Here is a 25,119-nt window from a genome sequence, read left to right as displayed (position 1 = left end):
TTACTTCATGAGCTTTTACACCCACAAAGCTTCAAACCAAAAGCAGGTTCAACCTCTATCAACAGAAGGCTGTTCTGAGCAATTAATTTAGACAATGTCATAATGTTTTGCTTTTGTTTTTATCCTCACTGGCTGGATTATACCCAATTTTGAATTAGTCTCAAGATATTATTGACTTGTTGATGTATTCTAATGGCAAAGCAGTGAAAAGTGTTGGAGCTGTCATTAAGGAGACAAGCTGAATTAGGATAGGAGCAGAAGTAAAAAAAATTGCACAACAGAAATGTGAGAAAACAAAGTGTTGACTGTGTCAGAAGAATGAGTTGTCCAGTAATAAGAATGATCCTGGACAACAGAAAGTCACCCCCCAAGGCAGCAAGCAATAAGCAGCAGTAGCCTGACTTAAGTATCTGAGGTGTGAATGTGTGGCTAAACAGCACCAACATCAGTTGCCTGTTAGCCTAACGATTGTTTAGCACATGGCTGGGAGCTTGACACTGAAGATAATCGCCACTTCCTGTTCCAGAGGAACCACCCCAGGCAAGTCTGTGCAGGCAACATACTGCGGTTACCACAATTGCTGACTTCCCCTTAGGATGAGTTGGAAAACTCGCTGGCAAACGTTCTAAGATGCTCTGTTTTCCTATGAGAGATCTGGTTTACACGCTTTGGATCATAATTTTTCTGAGAATTTTTTTTTTTTTTCTTCTAAAAAAGATTAGAAAGATGGAGAAACCTCTGGATGGGTTTTGACCAATTTCCATTTCCTGAAAATACCTTCATAATCTGAAAGCTAAAAATGATCTCATTTGCTCACTTTGTGTTTCCGAGCAAATGAAATTTGTAACTTAAATTACTTTGAAACTAAAAGATGTTTGGTATTAGAAATTTGCCAAATTATTTCTAAAATACTGCTTGTTCTCATTCTATTTCACTTACATAGGTCATACGTCACAAATTAGTCTTTAACTATTGGGGATCACATACTTTTATTTCTTTCTCATTCCAACATATCTTTGAAGTGCCTTCTTATTTCTGATTATCCCAGAAAGATAGAAAAATTAATTCATGTTTCAACCCTCTGACGGTAATTCTCATAAAGGGAGGAATAATGCTACATGCATCTGTATTCTCAATGCTTTCCTTTCCAGTAGTCTTAAGACTGAAGGAAAAGTTAAAACTGAGTACTAATCAGGATCAAATAGTATAATTATTTAGGAATTAACAGAAATGGTTCTACCTCTAAAAATTGCAAGCTTTTGCCTTTAAATTATTTTAAAATAACTGCTTTTTAACATTCTTTGTTAAATAGCACTCCCTCTTCCTCCTACCTCCACTAGAACCATAAATAATAACTAATATTTATTTAGAGCTCATCTCTTACCAAGAACTATATTAAATATATATTACTTAAGTAATAAACTTACAAGTATATATTACATGTAGTATTATCTCATTTAAAGTTTATAAAAACTCTATAAGATAGGTATAATTGTTAGCACTATTTTGCTAGTAAAGAAACTAAGATGCAGGAAATCTGAGTAACAGCATGACAATGAATATCTGGGAAACAGACTCTGATAGTATTGCTCTAATTTGCTTCACTGTTCCCCATTAATAACAGTGACAAAAACATATGCCTGATATCCTGGGTAACATAAATGTCTGTCTTTCCTCACCATTTTTTTTTCTTTTTCTTAATTTTTATCAGTTTATTTTCCACAAATCTTTGAATATACATTCAATGCCCACTTTCCCAGGAAATGTTCCCTACAAAAATATTTGCTCAGCTGTACTGGATGTTCTTTTGAAATTCCCTAAGTATTTACATATTCGGTGTAGATATTTATACCTTAGAGTAGCAAGGAAATGGATTCAAATCCCTTATTATTTACCACCTCTAAAACTGTTTCTTAATCCATGAAATAGGATAATAATACTAATTTATTATATTCTTTTGAGGGGTAAATGTAATCATAGCATGTAAAAGGCTTAATATGTTAACTGAGGGAGACACTCATTGATTTATCCTACAAGCTACAATGTGTCTTTCTTTCTCTGGTATTTACTCCTTCCCTAAATTTTAGAGGCAAATTCCACTCTTCCAGCCATGATGTTGAACATACTTAAGGCTGCAGCAGTGGTCCATATGCTAATCTTTGCTGAATTAAACAAAATTGATTGCCTACAAATTGGGATTGAGAGATATATTCATCCTCTCCAGGAGAACTTGGACATTTACCATGCTTTCTACTTTGTTTAAGAGTGAAGTTGAAAAAGCCAATCTGCGTGGTCTGCTATTTAAAAATTGAGAGAAATGAGTCAAGAAGCTACCCAGAGAAAATCACAGATCTGAGATGGAGGGAGAGTCTCATCAACAGAGCACACTCAGTATCGCAATGCCATTTCATCTCTGTGCTATACAGTAATATTCTGCTTTCCATCTCCTACTAGTTTCAGCAGTTTAGTTGTTCAAAGTTACTTGTAGCAAAAAACTGCTTATAAGATTGCAGGCATTATTAACATGATTTTAAAAATACTTTTCATATATTTATAGATTCTCCAGTCACCAAATATTTACGAAGCCCCTACTGTGTGCCAGGCAGCAGATGTGATATTGAATATTGAATGGTAAGCCAAAGAGATGCCATCATCTCGGCTGGGGAAAGTAAGTAAAGTGAAATGTGGCCAGTGCTCTACTATGGGAAATATAGGACTCTGTGAGGCAGTCAGCAAGGATGTCTAATCCAGAGAGGACAGGAAAGAAATTCCCAGGTGGAGGAGCTATGAAGTTGGAGTGTGGAAAGGACTGGTGGTGGGTGTGTTCAAACCAGAATAAAAGGTTAATGTAAGCAGGATAAAACACATTTAGGAACTAAAAAAATTTAGTGTGGCTGGACTTTAAAGCAGAGGTTGGTAGACTGCTTCTTAAAGGGTAGGAGAGTGAATGATTCAGGTTCTGTGGGCTAAAAAGGTCCAGGTTACCACCAGAGACAGTACCTCAACAGATGGCCATGGCTACCAGTAAAATTTCATGTTTAAAACAGGCAGCCAGTCTCCAGGCCAGTTTGTCAGCCCCTGATTTAGAGCATAGGGTACCACACTGGTAAACTGGTATCTAGTGACAGGATGTTTGAAAGCCATCCTGTGCAGAACAGACCATCATGAGGACAGTGCTAAGCCACTGGCTAGTATTCAGCAGATGAGAACCAAAACTTTATTGAAAGTTTAGAAATTCCCTCTTGTTATAAAAAGGAGACAGAAATAGGAAGTAAGGGAGAGATACTGGAGGCAGGGAGATCAATTAGGAGGCAGCCTTACTAGTTTAGGTGAGAGAAAACACCAGGCTGAACAAAAGCAGCAGAGTCTGACAGACATACTGGATACTCATAAGATAAATCCTGCTTGGCAAGACTTATTGATTGACCAGAAGTTAGACATCTTTGCTCCCTTTCTTTGTATCTATCAGCTTTCAAGAATGGCATTTAGAGAGGACAGTATTTTTGTTACTGAGGCAACATGGAAAGAAGAGCTCCCCCAAAAGAAGACAAATGTTCAGGAGATACTGACTTTGAAGGACCTTGAAGAGAGATTCCCATCATGTTCCACAAACATGAACGTCTCATATTGAAATAGGTAGGATACACATGAAGTCTAGAAATTGGTATACTGTTTGATCTTCTAATGTAAGGTTAATAAACTACATATTATATCTGTTGTGTTTCTGGATGATATGATCATCCTGGAGATGTGGGAGCTGTCAGCCCAAACCAAAGCATAGAATACTTGAGAGTCTGTGGTGTATCTATCGACGCACATTACGAAGATAAGAGGGTCCAGCAGCTCATGTGAGTGATGTGCACAAGAAGGGAAGCTCATGGAATAGCCTGAGCATGCAGCTGGGGAGGGAGGGAGAAACCTAGAAAAGTGCGTCAACAAGCAAGAGGAGGCAAGTGTCGAAAGAGATGGGATTAGCAGTGTCCACACTGAAGGAAATCCAAGCAAGAAAGCCGCTCCAGGGCAGTCACTTACAAAGCAGGAATATGCTTTGTTAATACAGATTTCTGAAAAGTTTTATATATATCTGTGTGCATATATATATGTACATATTCCTTTTTTCAAGAAGAGAAAATTCAGATATGCTTATGCAGAAATAAAATGAAAGAATAACTGAGACCAATTTTTAGGAACCTTCTGAAAGGAATTTCTTTAAGACGGAAAAGATGAGAGGAGAGAATACTACAAGCTTCTGAATGTATTTTATTCAATAATTTAGCCTAGGGTAATAGAAATTATGTTGATATGTACTATTACATGTGTCTGCTAGAGACTGGGAGTCAAAAACTAAGGAAAGAAATAGAAATAAAGGATAATCTTGGATTCATGAATGGAGTCCCAAATAATTATATGAAAATAGAGGTAGAGATGAAGATGTACAGAGATAGAGAAAGGGGGATTATATGAAAGAGAAGTAAAATTATGTAGGAGGAAAAAGAATGCTCATTTTAAAAATTATGTCAGAAAATCTCACTATATTAAAATATATTTTCCGAAAATTTGTGTTAAATCAATAATGACGTTAGTCATGCTCTGAGGTATACACATTCTTATGTGTATACACACACATACAGGTATATATCTGTACATATCTATCTGTATGTGTATATGTATACAGAGCTGTATGTGCATACACAGCCACAAATGCAAATACACAACTCTCCATTTCTGTTGAATACACTGTTGGCTCCAACAAAATCAGAACCTCCATCTGTCCCAGTCACCACCTGATCCCCAAGTCGGCATCCTGTTTAGCACAATGCAGCAGCTAAGTACCTGAATGGGTGAATGACTGAACGAACAGAATTCTCCTTCAGTTTTAAACTTACTGTTTCCTTTGGTTCCATAATTAGACATGGCATAACCCAGAGCAGTCTTGACCCCCAACTCTGACCTATTCTTGAAGGCCTATACATCCACAATGAGCCTTAAAAAAGAAAACCAAACAAAACCTACCTTGGTGCTATGAACGTATAGCCAGACTCTTCAAAATTATCCGGTTTCAGAGTTTCTGAATCTGAAAATACAATATTATAGGGTTAGATAAGAATCAGAATATGCATCCTGATATTTGATGTCAATAAGGCGTTAGAAAGATAACCTAATAAGGAAAAACATAGACTTTCATCCTAAATTGAAACACATAAAGATTCCCCAATACTTCACAGTAATAAAATCAATTTTAATTTCATAACATGGATTACAGTGGTCATATCAAAGATAATGCTAGGTCTATAATTTTCCCATTTACTAACTAACCCTACAGTAACCAAGATATCCTTTAAAAAACGACTTAGGTCAGCGTTACACCAGAGGTATTAATTTAAAATATCAACATAAATATTTTACCAATATTGTAATAAAATTATTTCAATAAACCCATTAACACCCTAGTGAATTAACGGCATTCTTCATATTAGTATGAATTAGTAAGTGGAAGGATAAACACACAAGTATCCCAGTTTAGAAAAAAACAGAAAGTAAAACAGGTTATATATGAAAACACAAGCATATTCTTTCCCCCTTTTCTGCTACTAAGGTCTGAGTGATCATGGAGGAAAATCTAGCAAATGAGAAGCACAGAGGATAATATCCAATAGGAATGGAAATACCAGTGGAAATGTCAAGTGTACTAAAGAAAAAGAAATTGAGCAACAAGAAAATACTTGCCCTTCATTCTGCCCTTTTTGGCTGTGAAAATCCATCAGAAAGAGAAAGCAGGGAAACAAAAAAAAAGAGGGTAAAGCAAAGGGGGTCACAAACAATATTTTATTCAATGACTTTCTTGAATAAAAATATTGTGCATAGATCAAAGGTTTATTTATGTACAGCTGTAGTTCTGGAAAAAAAAGACACATATTTTGAAGACTGGAAAGTATGTCCTGTCAATTACTACTAGAGCACCCTCTCTGTACTGTGGTTATTTCAAGGGTCTATTTTGCAAAGTGGCTAATTCAAGTGCAATCCCAATGATGCTAGCCTATACACAGAAGCATTTACCAATCATCAAAGACCCACTAGTCATCCCCTCATTTATCAAGTGACGAACTAGCTCATGCAAAGTCAGTGGTTGTTAACAGACCATCATATCTATCAAGTGAAAGTAGAAATACAAATGTCTAAATTACTACAATTTACAATGAGGACTAGGACTGCGGAGAGCAAAAAGAGAACTGACATAGAAACAAAAGAAATGGCAGTTTCTGTAAGGTCAGATATAAAAAGTATATACATATATATATATACACATTTTTTTTTTACTTTATCATAACAGGAAAAATTTCGGTGGTCAGGAATACTTGAGTGATATGTAAAGGATATGATGGTCACTTTACCTTGCTAAATCTAGCCACCCAAAACAAAGATTAATAATGACTTGAAATATGCGCTAGTGTTAATAATTACTCCACATTACAAATGATGTTTTAAAAAATTAATCCATTTAGGTTACTGAAGACATGAATTTGGATAATTAGAAGGGAGTTCATTGCTAAACCAAAGCCAAAGACCAGTGCAATTTATTCAAACAATGTTGCAGATGTGGAGCATATCATTTTTCTGAATGCAAAAACAAGAAGAAAAGAAAGAAAAAAAATAGCAACTTTACTAGCAGAGTGCCATGAGTAGAGACTATGTGAAACATTTTGCGCCAGTTAGCAGACCCTTAAAACAACAGCAACAGAAGACAACAGCACCGCAATGATTCTATGAGCACAAAGCAAGGCAGGGGAGAGTGGTGGGGACTGCCGGTGAGGCTGGAGTACCTGCTCATATTCTATCCATGTAGAATATTTCTTGTTCCTTGCATGTTTGGAATGGGTTAGAATCATTGCTGTTGATTTGGTAATAACACCTACTAAAAGGTATAAGCCTTGGGTAGTCAAAAGTCTAGACGTATTTAAACCTCTGGTACTAGGAGATAACAAATAGACCCTGAAGTCACTTTCACAGTACTTACATCTGGCCTGAGTTATTGTCTCTTCTATTTTGGCTTTTATATAGTAAAAACTGTAGGTTGGTAATACCAAGGCCAAACTGCAATAGAAACAAGAGAAGCATAAACACAAACAAACAAAAATGAAACATAACTTAAAAAAAAAAAGACACATCAAGTTCACGGGAAATCCAAAGATCTTCCTCGCGGGAAGGAAAAGACATTACTTTGACAGGAAAATGCTTTCAGCAAATAAGGCACTTAATTTGTTTTGCCATCCAGAGTTATCCAGTACTCTACATTGTGGGGAATTAGAATAGACACAAGGAAAATTAGCTACTAAGAGTGCCCATAAATGAGCTGAAGAAAATGTCATGGATACTATATTTCCAGAAAAGTATGTTAAAATACTTTGTGAAAAAAAAACAGAAGAATAGTAGGGATATGTTTAGGCAAAGTAATTGCATCATGCACATTGGCTATACCCTTCCTAATGAATCATACATAACGTTACAGTGCTTGCTAGCAAATGTACACTATTAACAATAGCAAATATAAGAAGTATTATTAGTATTATACAATGCACACAATCATTTGAAATATTTTCTTTTGAAGGATTAAATACCTACTATTATAGAACTCATCTCTTTGCAATTTCCCCTGTGTCTTTTGAAGGGGAAATTCAGATTCCTTTGCTCATCCCATTGGTTCTTATCCAACAGTGTAACTGTATTTATTTCAAATTCATTAAATGTGGATATCCCATATCATTTGGTAGATTGTTATGAGGTACAATAGGAGAAACATCGTGATTTTTATACTTTACAAGAGCCACGGGGCTACTCTAGTCTTGTGGTAGATATACACATTGAAGGCAATTTCCAGTGCAAATTTTAAGCAAGATTCAGAACATTTTAGACACAAAGACTGTCAAGCCTGTCGTCCAACCTTGTCTTAATATGACTGTAAAAATTAAAACACAGACAGGCAGATAACCCAACTCATTTTGAAGATGCCAATTAATGAACATACACACAAGAATTGTTTTAAAAAATCATAATATTATGCAGTTTCCAGTAACAATTGCATACATGCAATTCTTCTACTGTCACAATGGCTGATACACATGTGCAGAACATAATTATTCCTTATCCATACTTACAGTTGCAAATGACCTTTGCTATCCTTTGAATACAGAAGGAAACTAATGCCAAAAATGAGGTAATCTCTTAAGATTCCCAATTAAACTATTATTTAAAAATTTAAAAAAAGTGATGCTTGATTAAAGTCACCAATTGAGTTGTTCAGATTCATTTTTACAATTTAACCCCTAATTTAGCAATACAGAAAAATGTGTCCATTTCTAGGCTTCTGAGATTTCTAGGTATTTGTAGAAGATCATCTTTTACATCACTCAAGCCTCATGTTTCCCAGGTTCTGAATACAGATGTCCAAACTGTAATCCCATTATGCATTTTTAACGAACAATATTGAACAGGACAAAATATAAAATTCCAGGTTTTTCTTCTCATGAATATATGTTAAAAATTCATTCCATGAAGAGGAAAAAAGCAAGGGCTGATTTGCTACAGTTTAATTATGCAGTCAAGATAGCAAAATAATTGGATGCTTGTTACCTCCAATTCCCAAATCTTTCTCCATCATTAAGTAATTCATAGACTTCCCTTATGGGTAAAGGTCAGAGAAACAAAATGTTATGTAGATCTAATGAAAATCTCTACATTCATTTTAAAGGTAACTTCCTTTAAAGTAGAAGAGATTAAAATTAAAAAAAAAAAAAAACAGTGCAATTAGTCTGAAAGTAAGATGACCTTTCATGATTCACTTGCCATTTATAAAATGTAGCACAGAATTAGTGAGCATTTGAAGATTGTCTCCCACAAATTCCTCTCAAGGGAAATTACGACATTTTAATGCTGCCCATCAGCATTTATTACTAAGAGAAACTTCAAATTAAAACTGATAACAATATATCATGTGGCTGCTACAGTGTCACACTGCAAGCTTGGGTTACAGCTCACGTACCATAAAAATTAGTGTGGAAACCCATGAGGAACACAGTAGAAATTTTAAAATTGACATATCATATATACATTTTATTGGCCTGCAAGTCTCAAGTTGCTATTATTAATAATATCTATATTTTATAGAAACATATAGTTACACATAATGATTTTTTGTCTTGAGGCAATAGTTATTTTTTCAACCTATAGCCGATAAGATCTTTAATCAACATTCCAAGTCAACGATGCTGCCATATGCAGTCTTTGTTGTATTTCTCCATATAAAACCAATTGACTAAGGCTGCTTTATTTTCTCCAAGGGATTAAAATCTAATAAAGGCAGTGGGCACCAGATGGATGGTACAGCCCAAGCAATGTTTTTGCAACTCCCATAAACATGGTTAACATAGTTAAATGGAATATAGCACACTTTTCTATTCCATCATTTATATCACCATAAAATCACTCTTCATTAAAAAGAAAATATTCTATTAAAATAATTTCTATACTTCAAAATATGTTATATCAAGTTATATCAAAGCTTAAGGAGACAGAAATCACTAAGTAAAATTTGGTATCTCATACATTACATAAAAACACTTCCACTTTTTTCAATTTAGATGTAATGTTTTGTTCTACTTTGTTATTTGTGATTTTCTTTGCACAGAGATTCAAGGGAGTACTTACAATGAAAATAAATTCAATCTGTCCCAAAGTTATAGATTTGTGAAGGGACTGTGTGAAGAAAACATGCAAAGATGATGAAGTTGAGGCTTGTTCAGAGAATAGCGGTTACTGTGGGGAGGATGGTGGGGCAAATGACAGGGCAGAAAGGTTAGGCTAGAGATGCATGATGTGAATTTCAAGCCTGTAAGTCTGAACTCGAATGAAAATGGAAAGAGACTAAAGTTCTGTGAACAAGGAGAGAAATACTCAGAACTGAAGAAAAGAACATTAATCTGGTTACCTGAGTTATGACTCGGGGTGGGAGGGGAAGGGGAGGAATATCAGAGACATTTGTGAGATTATTAAAAACATTTAAGGATAATAATTTTAAATTCCCCCAGAGTGTAATTATGACTGCAGTAGGACCAACCATCAGAATGACTCACTGTCAGGGTCAAAAAGAAACCATTTTTCTAACTTGGAATTTATTTGTCTAACCAACAGAGGCAAAGAGCACATTCCTATCATGAAGTCATCTCTAAAGAGACAGGACTCCCAGATTTCCTCTTGGCTATTACACCCTTTGTCAAGTTATTGTAAAGTTTAAAAATAAAATAAAAAAAAATATCAAGCTGGCAATAACCATGAAAGAGGAAGGAAAAAAAATGACCTATGTATATACTGATACATAAAGATGGTATATGTATAAAGAAATGCCTAATAGCAATGAGAGAAACCAAGAGATACATAAAAGTAAAACAGTCATACTGGTATTTTTCAGCAGATTCAAAATTCTGTGAAAAACTAAAACAATGGAGAAATATTGGCATGTAGTGGTGTATCATGACATTACTATCCATGGGCTCCTCTTCTAGATTGAGTCTGCATGCCATCCTAGCAACAGAAAAGGCAATGGTCCCCTGTGATAGTATTACAGCTTTAAGAGAAGCCCAGCACTCTAGATTCTCCGGCAAAGTTAGGCGTATGCTCTGAGACAGAGGCAGGAGGAATATAGTTTGGTTTTATTAGGAAATGAATGGTTGAGTCTGCCACAGCCTATTAATTGGGCTACATATTAATCATACATTAATATGTAGTCAAAGAATCCTTCATATTTGAATATTTCAATGGAAGTTTGGACACTATTATTTGAATTCGACAGAAAGAAACAAGTTGAAAATCTACTTAACTGTCTAAAGATATATAGAATGTCTACTGTGTGCCCCTGTCTTATAATCTGAGGATTCAAAAGTAAATGAAGCAGGCAACAATCTTATAATCTCAGAATTTAACAGTCTTAGAATGTTGCTTTCTTAGAACTTAACAGTGAGGGGGAGACAATAAACAGTAGAAAAAATTTCTTTATATATGCTTCATATATACATGTATATATATATACACATATATATAATGTACATATATATATATATATATGTACACACATATATATAATGTGAAATGATGAGGCACTTTACATCCTCAGAGAAGTAAGTTAGGTGCAAAGGTCCTGAGGCAGAGTGGTTCCAGGTTTATGAGGAGCAGCAAGGAGGATGGAGATGAAGGTGGTTCAGCGAAGCATCTGAGACGACAACTTCAGATGACTGATGGTAAATGAAGTCATATGCTGTAAGGCTTCTAGTGGCTGTGGCGAACCTTACATTTTATAAATATTAAGACAGCAAATTATTGGAGTATTGTGGATAGATAAATGAAACAATACAACTCAAGTATTAATACTATGACTCTTGTGAAATATGACCCTTGTGTTGTGAAAAGAAATAGAGATAGGAGATGGAGAAACAGATGCTAGTAGTTATGTTCTATGGTGGTAGAAGGTCTCTTTTGATTGCTTCCTATTTCACTGAGAAAAATAGAGGTTCAGATCAACAGAGAAAATGGATGGGAAAGAGATGGGTTTGAGGAGTGAAGCTATCAAAAGTCATCTAGAAGCCTCCTAAATTTATTGGACTATTGAGATCAAAAGGCGCGACAAAAGTCTACTTGAGGTTTAGAGGTTTTAGACATTATCAGTCAAGGAATATTTTATTTTCCCCATCTGTAGCTGTGCCAATGCTGGGTGGTACTGGTAATAATTTAACTAGGATTGAAATTGGTCAAACTACTCTTTGCTATACTTGAGTACGAGTTGATGGCATTTTATGAGAGAATATAAGATCCAATGAATTTATGCTGAAATAACAGGTACATGCACATGAGGAAGACAAGGACAATGAAAGGTCTCAGGAGTTGATGGATTTCAGGTCTCAACTGAGTCAAAGGATTGCTGCAGTTAGGCTATCAGAAGGAGGGGATGGAAAGCTAAAATGTAGTCATCTGACAGTTGGATTAAAAAAAAAACAAAACACCTCAAATTAAGACTATGAAGGACTTGAAGTCTGAATGTTAGAGTTGCAGGACATGACTTTGAAGCAGTTAGCTAAGATGGGATTGACAAGATCATCAGAGAGAAGGAGACAGAAAAACCGAGTCCAGGCACCAGAAAAATCATCTATGCCAGTGGTATTTAAAGTATGTCCAGGGAACCTGGTCCCTTTGCAAACTACCCATTACCAGGTCATGAATAGTTAAATATAGAAAATGAGAGTAAGCATTTAGAAATTTTTATAGTAATCTGACAGACTAATTTTATGTCTATGAAGTCCAATAAAAATTGTTGTCCACTTGACTTTTCATCTTTTAGTGTTTATTTTAGTAAACATTTTTTTTTTATAACTGTGGTTATGTCCCAAATAGTTTGAGAAACAGTGATCCACATGAATGGAGGAGAGGGTGGCAACCAGCCCAGGAATCAAAATCCCTGAAATGAGAAGGGGATGACTCTTTAAAGGGAGGAATGGTAGGTGGTATTGTCTGGTGACATGAAATCCAAAGGTGGGGATGTGATGGAGGAGGAAGAGAGAATGGATAAGCAGGACGTAATCGTATCAGCTTCAGTATTACGAGGCTGTAGGAAGCAGGACCACAGGGAAAGAGGTGACTTTAAAGTTAGAGCAAGCAAAGAAAATGCTCAGCAAGTGTTGAAGAATGAAGAATTTCCAAGAAATTTTAGGGTATTAGTCTGTCCAGTTTTTCAAAGTCCAGTCCACTGCAAGAATCAGTATATTACAGAATTTCTACTCATGGGGTTAAATTATATCAGTTGAGCATTTTATATCAGATTATATGATGATGTGAGAAGTTTTAAGTTAATTTGCAGCCTAAATTTAAGTACTGTAAACTACATAATAATTTAATGAGGAAGTCAGTGGAGGTCATGACTACAAAGTAACAGGATTTTGTCAACTGTTACTAACATAAATATACAAAATATCAAATATATGTATATCATACAAATTTTCATTTCTAAATTTTATATTTCCAGCTTTCCCCCATTTTACCCATTTTGAAAATAATGTATAATTTTAATGCATTTTAATGTTGGAAAGGATAATATTTCTATTTTAATTACATTGAGAACAGCTTGAGAATATATAAAAACAATATTCATCCACTGGAAAAACAGATACTAAAAATAGTTAAAAGATACTGAACTGAATATTTTTTATAAGCACACATATAAATATGGTTAATTACCTGTAATCTGTGCCATTGACAGGAGTCCATGTATATGTCCTGTTTCCTTTGTCAATATATCTCTAAAAAAGAGTTGGACTTGATTATGATCACTTTTTATCCTATGTTAATTTATAAGAACAGCAGAACATTAGGCTCTATTTATAAATTCAGTGGTGATTCAATACCCTTCTTCACAAATGTCTGATCTATTCCACTCTACAATTATTTATTTTGTTATGTGTGTGTGTAAAGCAAAATTTTAGGACAAAAAGTACCCACATGATCAATTTTAAGGACATGTAAGTGGAAAATCTTAATTTAAAATCAGTAATTAATGAAATTACTAACATCAAAACTTTAAAAACATTTCTTAGAAAAATAAATTTTAATAATGAAACATGATTGAAATGTTACATAACACTCAGGTTTTTCCATAGTAAAGTATGTTTAAAATAAATTGGTAATATCAGGAATTTAATGCAGTGTCTAGATCCAAATGTATGATTAGCATATTACTCTTATGATTAGGGCTTCCCATGTGGCTCAGTGGTAAACATCTGCCTGCCAAGCAGGAGACACAGGTTCCATCCCTGCTTCAGGAAGATACCCTAGGGAAGGAAATGACCATCCACTCCAGTAATTCTTGCCTGGAGAATCCTGTGGACAGAGGAGCCTGGCAGACTACAGTCCATAAGTTTGCAGTTAGACACAACTGAGTGACTAAACAGCAGGATTAGCAGTAGCAGTTCTTATTAAGGTATTATTACAGTATTTATCTTAGATTCTAATTACTTAATATTTTTGAAGGTTAGAAAAACAACTATATCCACCAGGGAAAGGAAGAAAGAGCTAAATGACTTCATATATATTGAATCTTTCTTATGTAGCTATTGAAGGGTAGTAAAGAAATTATCATTCCTTCTTCTATTAGATTCAGTGATGATACATATGCATCTTTTAATATTTTCAGTTATCTCCAGTGTCATCATCCTCAGCAGAACAATAATATTCACTAAAGTTATTACTTGATATTAGGCAATACACAAAACATTTTTCAGTCCTTGTCTCATTTAGTCAAGCCCCTGGAGTAAATGAAATACTATTCTTTTCCACAATTTACTGATTTGGAAAATGAATCTTCAAGAGGACTTTAACTAGCAGGATGAAGGAAAATGCATGATTCCAAGTTTATTTTCTAACAACCACACAATGTTGTTTTATTAATCAAATATCCCCATGGCTTTATTTATGTGTGTGGAAGATGGGGGAGAGAGGACAGGAAGCGCACAGGAAGTTTCTGGACTCATAACATTCCTAAAAGAATAATTTAAAAAAAGTTTATGTATTTAATACTACTCCTAAAAAACCAGGGCAAACTAGTATTGTTCCACAAGATATTAAAAAAAAAAAGAGTATCAAATTAGAGTATCAATAGTATCAAATTAGTATCAGATTAGAGAAATAAAGACACAAGACACCACTTTCTTCAAGGTAATTAATACGAAAAGTCTATGGAGGGATATTGGTCAAAAAAAAAAAATTTACAGTAAGTTGGAGGAGAAAAATTAAAAAGTGACTTAATAGAAACAAAATGGATTTATACGTTGAAAAAAAGAAGGTACAGGTCAAAGAGTTCTTTTTGGCAGATCAACAGAGAGAAGTGGCAGAACTGCTGAATGGTTTAGCTCTTCTTTCAGAAAAGTGAAGGTATAAACAGCATGGCTAAAGTCTAAGTAAACAGAGCTGACATTTCAAATCTCAAGACTGACACTGATGTGTCCCCCTTGTGTTCTGGTAACAGGGACTCCTGATTAAAGTGAGAAAGGGCAGGTGCTGATGAAGTTATATGTTTGGATCCCGGCTTCATCTTAGGGAAAAAATTCTGCTGATTCAGATTCAGGAGATTTGTTACACTTAAAATGGATTTAACAAACTCAGGAGAATTGTTACACTTAAAATGGATGAGATTATGAGGAAATAAGACTTACATTATACATAAAAGCTTAAATTAAATGTCTAGGCTCAAAAGCTTGTGGGCTCTATGTATTTTTCAAATACCCAAATATACAAACACATATCCCCATGTGACTGATAATGGAGAGACACACTTTCAATACACAAGGAACTTCCCAACGTCATTATAAAACAATACAAGCATTACATGGTTGTACCAGTGATTTTAAAGTGGTAGCTATGTTTTCTCGATTTAATTTCAGATTTAAATGCAGGGCAATCATACAGAAAGAGTAAAAGAAAATAAACCCAGCCAGAAACAAGTAAGCAAGTAATGAAAAAAATTAATATATGTAACTCAACAATTAAAACATCTGCATACACAAGCCATACAAAACATACAGCTATTAAGTACTGACTTCAAATTGTATGACTGAAATGGCCTAAAAGAACATGGCAGGCAGGACATTATATTGTGTGTTCTATTTCTTATTGTGATAGAAAAAATGGAGACATAAAATACTATTTTTGAAAACCAGTAAGGACCTACTGTAGAGCACAGGGAACTATATTCAACGTTATGTAATAACCTAAAAGGAAAAGTATCTAAAAAGAATATATATGTATGTATATGTATGTATCGGAGAAGGCAATGGCACCCCACTCCAGTACTCTTGCCTGGAAAATCCCATGGGCAGAGGAGCCTGGTGGGCTGCAGTCCATGGGGTCGCTAAGAGTCGGACACGACTGAGCGACTTCACTTTCACTTTTCACTTTCATCCACTGGAGAAGGAAATGGCAACCCACTCTAGTGTTCTTGCCTGGAGAATCCCAGGGACGGGGGAGCCTGGTGGGCTGCCGTCTATGGGGTCGCACAGAGTCGGACATGACTGAAGCAACTTAGCATATGTATGTATAGCTGAAACACTATGCTATATACTTGAAACATATTGTAAATCAACTATGCTTCAATAAAATTCTTAAAAATGTAATTTTCAAGAATATATTATTAGTGATATAAGAATACATTAAGAAACCTATAGCAACATTATTTTATAAACGTTTCAGATTTTAAAATCTTACTGAAAATATCCCTCCAGCAAGGAGTGTTTTAAATAAATCTGTTTACTAGAAACATCTGTTTGATAAATAAATATTGTTTTACTAGATCAAACTGACCACTAATGTCAATTATTATTATTAATATATACATTTTATTTAAGAATAAATCTGGCTTAATTCTTACCTCATCTTGAGATTTAACCAGAGTCCTGAATGTTTTTTCTCCGCTTTCTCCATCTATCATTTTATTTCGAATCTAAGGGAAATTGAAACAGTTACTTTATGCAGACACTCAACAGACCAACCAAGTGTGGAAATATTCTTTTTTAAAAGTTACTGCATTATTGTTATTTTAGGTCATCCTGTCAGAATACTTTACAACAGATATTCATTGTTTACCTAAAATATCCCAGCATGAAGCCTCAGTCTAAGGTAATTGTAATAAATAGACTTTATCGTTCTACACTGAGGGAGTAAATGTGTAAAATGTGGAAAGCAAGTACAAATGTGTGACAAACTGTAAAAGAAATACGAGAGTCTTTGAATAGATAAGAGACAGAGTTAATCCACTTGAAAGAATCTGAGAAATCTCTGCTCTGGCACATGAAAGCCGGGTTCAAATTCTGGTTCTGCTACTTACTATTAATAGCTGAGTAACTGGAGATAAGTTATGTAACGTCTTGTACCTCAAATAGATCATCGGTACAACAGACATAATAATAATAGTAGTAATAACAACAAAAACAATGAACCTATTTCAGAAGCTCTTGAAAAGCCATGACTGACACATATCACATACTCAATACGTGTTATTATTAATAATTATCTTTATTATTATGGAGGGCTTCCCTGGTAGCTCAGATGGTAAAGAATCTGCCTGCAATGCAGGAGACCTGGGTTCTATCCCTGGGTCGGGAAGATCCCCTGGAGAAGGAAATGCCAACCCACTCCAGTATTCTTGCCTGGAGAATCCCACGGACAGAGCAGCCTGGTAGGCTATAGTCCATAGGGTTGCAAAGAGTTGGACACAACTGAGCGACTAACACTTTCACTTTTCACTTTATTATTATGGCAGGTCCTCTCAGAGGAAGTGGCATGCAATGTTGGTTTTGAAAGAAAATAGAAATTTTCTGAAATAGAGTACTAAGAAAAACATGGCAGCTTCTTTCCTCATGTTGCTTATTGAGTGGTTAAATTCTCTGAAAATTTTCTTTCAATTCTATGGCAACATCCTCCTCCCTATGTTTTTTTAATTGAAATTTACAAGTTATATTTGTATTGAAATACACAACTCTACCTGTGGAAGGAAAAAGAAAGAAAAAACTAAGGTCACACCCAATTTTAAATATTTATTCCTTTTCATATGATCTTTTGGATCAGAGAGCCTAGGATCTGGAAATTTTTAAAGACAAAAGACAGTCATCTTTGTGCATATAGTCCAAAGAGAGAACCAACACATGAAAATGCTCAACAAATCCTGTGGACTGGAAGAATCCCAGCATCTGATAGGAGGGTGTTGTTCAGGCCAACTGCACTTACCTCCACTTTAATATCGTTCTCTAATTCTGCATCAAGGAAATCCAAAGTTACTGGCTCCTGAGATTTGGGGTTCTACACAGAGAACAATTAAGCATATAGGACATTGTAAAATGCTGTATAGAGAATAATTCAAGGGATATTTAAATATAGAATTAATTCCATAAAAGTTACTTACCTAAGATATATGAAAAAGCTGACTAAATAATTGTATAAATGTAGATTCTTTCATATATATTTTAAAATTATAATAAGTAGGCTAGGAATTTGAGCCTTAATTGTGGCAAATTCTGATTATCACCAACTGAAGATACTTATATTTTGAGTCCTGTGTTAGATGGGACATTTATAATCACAAATCCTGTGGGAATATGACTTCTGAAGATCCACTTACAGCTTTTTTTCTTTAATCAGGATGTGAAATGACCACGTGACATTTAAAAAATTTTTCTTAATCATAAAGTAAGGACCTCAAAATATTTGATAAAGAAACATATACTATTCTCTTGTAACACTAGTAATGCAACATGTTGTAGTAGAATTTCAAAGTTCACTAGAACATAAAATCATAATACATGTCTAAAATTTTACAACTTTAAAAATTTAGAAACTGGATTTTAATGTTTACTAAATTAGATACCATCAATATGTTATAACTAATTAGATAGAAGTAATAAACACAAATTATGCCATATTAGTGGAAGGTCACTGGAAGTTAAAAAATTACAGCCTCACAGGCTCTTCTAAAATATATTTGAATCATCATTATTTTAAACACTGTTTTACAAATGCTGACTACCAAAGACAATGCCAAACATGAAATATATTAAAGTTAAATATTTATATCAAATGCTGAATAACACAATATACATAGCATATATTCATTTTATAATAATGACAGAAATGCCTTTAGGGAGTAATTCCATTTAAATAATGAAAAATATATAATTCCCATGGGTTTTGATGAATGGGAATTCTTAAAGAAAAAAAGAAAAAAAACAAAAACAAACTGTGCCTGGCATGTCTATTAAAAAAAAATTCACTGCTTATGAAACTTATATCTAAATTCAGAAGGTTCTAGACTATTGAAAATAAGTATTGGATTGTTCAACAGGTTAAAATACTGATTTTTTTTTTAGGCAGCATTTTACTGGTTTGGAAGTAAATACCCTTTTGAAAAGTAACATGTTTCTGAAGAAGAAAATAAAAATCAGCATTGAAAATAATTCTAGTCCTTTGCTTAAAATATGAAATTGTACACATTTCTATCAAAAGGAGACTCTAAAGTTGACAGTTATTCTAAATTCCTTACTTAAAGTCATATGAAATAAATTATCTTTACACAAACACCCTATCAGCATGACAATTTTAACTCACTGCAAAACAAAGTCAAAATAAAATGATAAAATATAAACATAAATAAGAATATCATCTTACATGCAATGGATAATGCATAGCATGACCAGACCCAAACAGCATGCATGGAGGAGGCATTATCAGGAAGAATTGGCAATATGAAGATCATGTCCCAATCCAACATATAAAGACACAGAAAGGAAAAGGAAATCATAAAAGAAAAATGTCAATGCACCACTTGTACTTTGTATATGGCAATCTGGCTGACCAGTTTTTAAAAGACTCATCACAAGTAAAGTGACAGAAAAATTCAAAAGCAGACTCATATCGAAGAGAACCAAGAGACGCATGAGAACTGAATCCAGTCCCTGCGTTCCCAACACTTTCATTATTTAATATTTTTCATTTTTCAAATATTTTAAAATGTTTTAAATATCCAACAATCCTCATTTGAAAAATTTAAATATCAACTAATAAAATGATTAATACTATTTGTGGAACTAAAATAAAAGGCAGAATGTAATGTTCTTAAATTTTAAATTGAAATAATTAACAGCATTATTAAAAATACTACATAGTTCAAAAAATATTTTCTAAATTTAGAAGTCTTGTGTGGTTGCTAGTTTGCCATTTAAAGTTTCCTTAAAACAAAAATAAACCATTTTCCAGGTTGTTTTTTTTTTAAATTATATCACAATATCTACATGCAATATTTAAAAGTATCGCAAAACTAAAAGTTCGCTAAAATTCACATGACTGCAATGAGTATAATTTAAGGTAATACACAAAAAGAAACATGCAAGAGGAGTAACATAAAACAGTTTAATAAATCAAGAAAAGGCAAATTTTAACTGTAGAGGAACCATAAAAGATATGAAGATTGACACAGCAACATGAAATTCAGATTGTTACAGAATTTTAGAGCTAGAAGGGAACTGAAGTTTTTATTAATCCAAAGGCTCTGTTCTTTAGAATCCCCTGGGAATCTTTAAAACTATTCATAAGCCTAGGGCCTATCCCTGGCCAAATTAAGTCAGAATTTTCAGGAGATGGAGCTGGGGATCTATATTTAACTTCCTCAGAATATCCTGTGTAGGATAGGAAATTATTATTAGTTGAATCTTCCTACTTTTCAGATGAAGAAACTGAAGTACCATGGGGTTTAGTGCACTACTCAAGGATACAGTGTTGGTTATAAGTAGAACAAACTGGAGTTCAGTTCTACAAATGCATACTGTAATGATCCATTAATATCACACTACCTCTCTATTACAATATCACCATTTTTTAAAAAGAAATAGGCTTACATATAAAGCCTTAAGTCACGCTGAACTTTCTTCAAAATTTTGAAATGCTCTTACTAAATTTTACTAAACTATAGGAAGAATCCTTTCACGATGATTATTTTTAGTGTTAATGTTTTAAGTTATTTTCCCACCAGAGGAAAGATTTTGCAAGTGAGTTTTCCAGACAGTATTAATTTGCAATTTTGGACATTTTTAATTAGGTGACGTGAACTTTCTCTAACTGCTAACCTGAAAATATACTTTTAGAAATTCCCCAGAATTTTTGCTTAAATTGTGTGATTCATAGAAATTACACATCAGAATTTTATTTTTATTTCTACTTAGAAGTTAATTTTACAACCAATTGTTAGGATTACACTGATTTGACACTGATTTCACAATAATATTTAATAACAAACCTAATTTTAATTTTGTGATTACTCTGATTATCATTGTTACATAATTTGCTAGCAGTCTTTAGTCAGCAAATGCATACCCTCTGCCATCATTAATAACATTTTTGCTCCAATTTATTGAAAAATGATGCTCATCTCCATCTCATGCTCTGGAAGCTTGCTATCAAGAAAGGCGGCATTAATCATATGCTTTTAGGAAAAGAAGCTTGATCGCAACTCTGATTTAGCAAATTTGAAGGCACTGCTAACTTCAGTTACCTGAACATTGGGTCTCCTTTTTCTTAAATTAATTGTTGGTATACCTAAGCCAATAGGCTGAAGCAACAGAAAGACGGTAATTCATCATACTACATATCAACCTGGGTAAAGGTTCTACCTTATCATCAATTTTGGTCAGATATTTCCTCAATCAGAAACAGGTATCATCAAGTTCATGATGAGTTAATAAACGAAAGTTCAAAAATATTTTTAGTGAAAAAATATGTAAAGCTAGTAAAATTACGTAACATTTAAAGAAAAATTACTAATATTTTCCTTTTATTCCTAAAAAAAAAAAGTAATAAAGTAGGAAAGGAGAAAGATGCTTTCTCTCAGACAATTCTTATGCTGATTTATTTATTTATTTATTTTAGATTTTATTTTATTTTTAAACTTTACAATATTGTGTTAGTTTTGCCAAATATCAAAATGAATCCGCCACGGGTATACATGTGTTCCCCATCCTGAACCCTTCTCCCTCCTCCCTCCCCATAACACTGTAGGTTCATTTTAAATATTTTGAATGTAAATTATTCACAATTTCCTATACAATAAATATTTCTTAAGACTGATAAAAAATGAGATATCTAGTAAGTATACCTAATCTGGTTATGTCAATGAAACAAAATGAGGGAATTCTAAATTCTATTTTGGAATAAAGGAGGATACATAATTCAGCATTTGTCAAAATATAGTCATGGTAGAGACTCTGAAGAGTCACTTTGAGAAGATAAGTAATGATTCCTTAGGAAATTAGATAAGCAAAAGATTCACAGCTATTTTATTTTCCATTATTCTTGGCTTTAGGATACTTTTTCTGCCTTCTAAAAACTTCAGAATTGTACTCAAATAAGTTGAATTAAGATTATAGTTTCAGGAGGAAACACAAGGCATTCAGCAAAGAATGCCTGCGTAAGATTAAATGTTGATCTTGCTAAATAATAATGGATACTATGGAACATGGCATTATTTTTCTATATTTTCACTGGTGAATTTTGAATGAAAAAGATTAAGATTAATTTGGCTAGCATGCTACTCTAACCACATTGGTCCTTTGTATTTATCAGTTTCTAATACACTATATTATACTTTATCAGGTTCTTGTATCTATCTGTATACCTAGTAACATCACCCACAAAAAGAAATTATAATATCTAACCTGTTAATAATGAGAATAACCATATTTAATTCAAAAGCATGAACTTCAGAAAAAATACACTGATAGTTTAAACATTTTAAATGGTTCTCTAAAACTATTCTTTTAATAATTTCCTATATAAAATATGAAAAAATAACATAATCCTGAAGAAAAATCAACCACTTGGGCTTTACTATGAATTTATAAATAATTTATATTTTGTTTGTAGCTTTCAAAATTTTAGTAAATTAATTATTCCAAGTATGAGCCAGAAACATGTTTAAAGCATTCAAATAGTAATAAAATATTTTCCACATAAATACTGGTTATTAGTACAAGAATGTAGAAAAGGGAAAAACTTTTCAAATAATTACCTCTAAATGATGGATTTATATATTTACATATATTCATTATTCTCATTATTCTTCTTTTTTATTTTGTCTATGATATATTTTAGTTCCTTTGGGGAAGGAGTTTACACTCACAATCATGAAATGTCCAGCTACATAAAAGTAGGGCTCCTTCACACCCTTCAGCACATTATATTATTATAGCATTTAAATCATGTTACTTATGGGAATATAATTTAAATATATTGGCTATACAACATAATACAAAATAATACTATAAAGTTTTTACAAATCTTAAGATTCAGAAAGATCAAAATTTTCAATTATAAAAAATCATAATGTTAGCCAATCATAAACAACTCTATTATAAGAAACTTGACATGTTTTTAAAGAGCTGTGACAGACTAATGATAACATGTGAAATGCTTATCTCATATTTACATTAAAGTAACAACTTTAAAAATAATTCAGTGTGATCAGTAGCTATAAATAATTAGTAAATATTTAGATAATGATGGATTTTGTATGGAAATAATTTCCAGAGTGAGAAATAAAATGCAGATATTAGTTATAACAATAAATGTTTTTTAATATTCAATATTAATGGTTCTTAATTATTACTTTTTGAATAATTTTTAATGACCCTACTTGATACACTAAAATATCTTTAACATTAAATATCTATGCCTGGGGAGAAGGAAATAGTATGTGTAAGTCTGCATAGATTTCCCTGAAGCATGGTTTAAAGTATCCTTAATATTATCTTCAAAGTTAAATAATAACTTGAAGCTGCTTATAAATTAAAAATAAATAAGGTTTTGCCAGCTTTACATATAGATACATAAGTGCTTTACCTGTGAAGCATTAATGAAAAGTGAAATGAATTGGATGAGATATTTAGGAAAGTAGGAATAAAGATTTGGATAAAATCTTTAATGTATGGCATTTTATAACTTTCATATAACTCACTGATTAATAACCCCTTCCCAGTTATGAAGTCCATCTCACTGAGTTTTACTTACTGCATTTTATACATATCTTTATAAGTCTGGGAGAGGGAAAGGAGAGATAATTACCAGAATCAAAGAGAGAGAGAAATGGCCTATGCAGAGAGGAACATGAATAATGCTCTCAGGTTTATGCCCATCCAGGCAGCGGCCTTTACTACCTTACAGCCTAATTAAAACACCAGGAGGATGTGCGAAGCTCAGGCCCAGAGGTGACAATGACTGCCTCCGAGACAGGACTCCTGGTTAGCTGGACACTGGATAGGAATATTGCAGAGCTAAGCTGGTAAGCGAAAATGAAAACTGCTTTCACTCTTCGCATAACTGTGGCTTTGTCATGTATTATTAACATTACACATAAAATGCTTTTTTATACTTAGTGCTATATAGTGAATAAAAAATGATGAACCTAATAAGAACATTAATCACTAATTTTACAGAACACTATCACTGTAAACAAATTATAGACATACCTTTGGCTGAAGATTTGGATGTAATAAAACATAACCATTAGGATCAATTGCAAAATAATAGCCATTGGGGCACAACTGAAAAATAATAATAATAAATTATTAAATACATATTTTAAAGCATAAAGAAAGGTAACATGATATTATAACATTCTTTTAAGAATTATTTTAAATATTTAGTAACTTTGCAAAGATAAATGCACAATTTTTGAGAATTTCTTAAGTGCCTTAAAGACAAGCTAAATTAGTACAGTTTTAAAATAAAAAAGATATCAAAAGAGAAAATTGCATCTTACTGTAAAACGTGGTGTTAGTCTTTTAATATCTTCCAAGGACACATCAACTCCCATCACACCAAGAATCAGCTGATTCTATAATAAGCAAAAAGGCAGTATATTTTTACCAAAAATTTGCACATTTCTATACAAAATTATAACATACATTCCTCCTTTTGCTTGACAATGCTTGTATTTCACATTAGGTTAAATATATATATATTTTTTTTTATGTGTAAGCGTGAGGCACTTAAGCTATCAGTTTGCAGTGATTCTCAGCTGTGATTTTTCTTTTCCCTCAACTGTATTGTTATTAGGTTAAAAGTGAAATCTTGATTATTAGAGCTAAAATACAAAAAAATATGAAATTTTAAATTTGTTGCTTTTTGTACTAATTACCCTATAGTTTAATTGATACTATACAGTCAACAGCTCTAAGTGGGGGTTGTATGTATATTTGTGAGTATAAACTGACTTTGTGCTATAATACAATTCAGAAATCACCACTTAAAATTAATTAGACAATACCAAATAAAAAAGAACCATGCATTTTTGCTGCTGATAATACTAGTGTATATGTGAAAAGTATGTGATCTTATGTGTAATAAAATGGAAACTCTCACAACACTATTTCTGCTTGCTGTTAACTTCTAAATACCAAACAATGGGCATCATAGTTTTAGTTGCAAATCAAAGAATCCATGTGGCAAATTGTTATCATAGTCTTTTATGGGACATAAGGATGGTAATGGTGT

The 25,119-nt window shown here is 33.2% G+C and overlaps 1 protein-coding gene across 13 annotated transcripts in view; it reads right to left on the bottom strand.

Annotated features, from left to right (window-relative positions):
• Positions 1-25,119, bottom strand: part of CACNA2D1 (calcium voltage-gated channel auxiliary subunit alpha2delta 1) — a 519,970-nt gene that overhangs the window by 36,744 nt on the left and 458,107 nt on the right. For 3 of the 13 annotated variants that reach the window (XM_024990478.2, XM_024990476.2, XM_024990487.2), the window contains exons 17-25: positions 24,386-24,460; positions 24,093-24,167; positions 21,125-21,181; positions 17,812-17,883; positions 16,457-16,528; positions 13,276-13,337; positions 7,016-7,092; positions 5,728-5,748; positions 5,014-5,074 (exon numbers count right to left, since the gene is read on the bottom strand). In XM_024990478.2, the coding sequence (XP_024846246.1) occupies positions 5,014-5,074; positions 5,728-5,748; positions 7,016-7,092; positions 13,276-13,337; positions 16,457-16,528; positions 17,812-17,883; positions 21,125-21,181; positions 24,093-24,167; positions 24,386-24,460 (572 nt within the window). The remainder of the gene's footprint in view (positions 1-5,013; positions 5,075-5,727; positions 5,749-7,015; positions 7,093-13,275; positions 13,338-16,456; positions 16,529-17,811; positions 17,884-21,124; positions 21,182-24,092; positions 24,168-24,385; positions 24,461-25,119) is intronic. The other 10 variants (XM_024990480.2, XM_024990479.2, XM_024990484.2 and 7 more) reach the window with 6 other exon arrangements.

Source organism: Bos taurus, chromosome 4 (assembly GCF_002263795.3).
Source record: "Bos taurus isolate L1 Dominette 01449 registration number 42190680 breed Hereford chromosome 4, ARS-UCD2.0, whole genome shotgun sequence".
Lineage (NCBI taxonomy): Eukaryota > Metazoa > Chordata > Mammalia > Artiodactyla > Bovidae > Bos > Bos taurus.
Note: the sequence above shows the minus strand (reverse complement) of the source record. Positions and strands in the feature narration are given on the sequence as shown.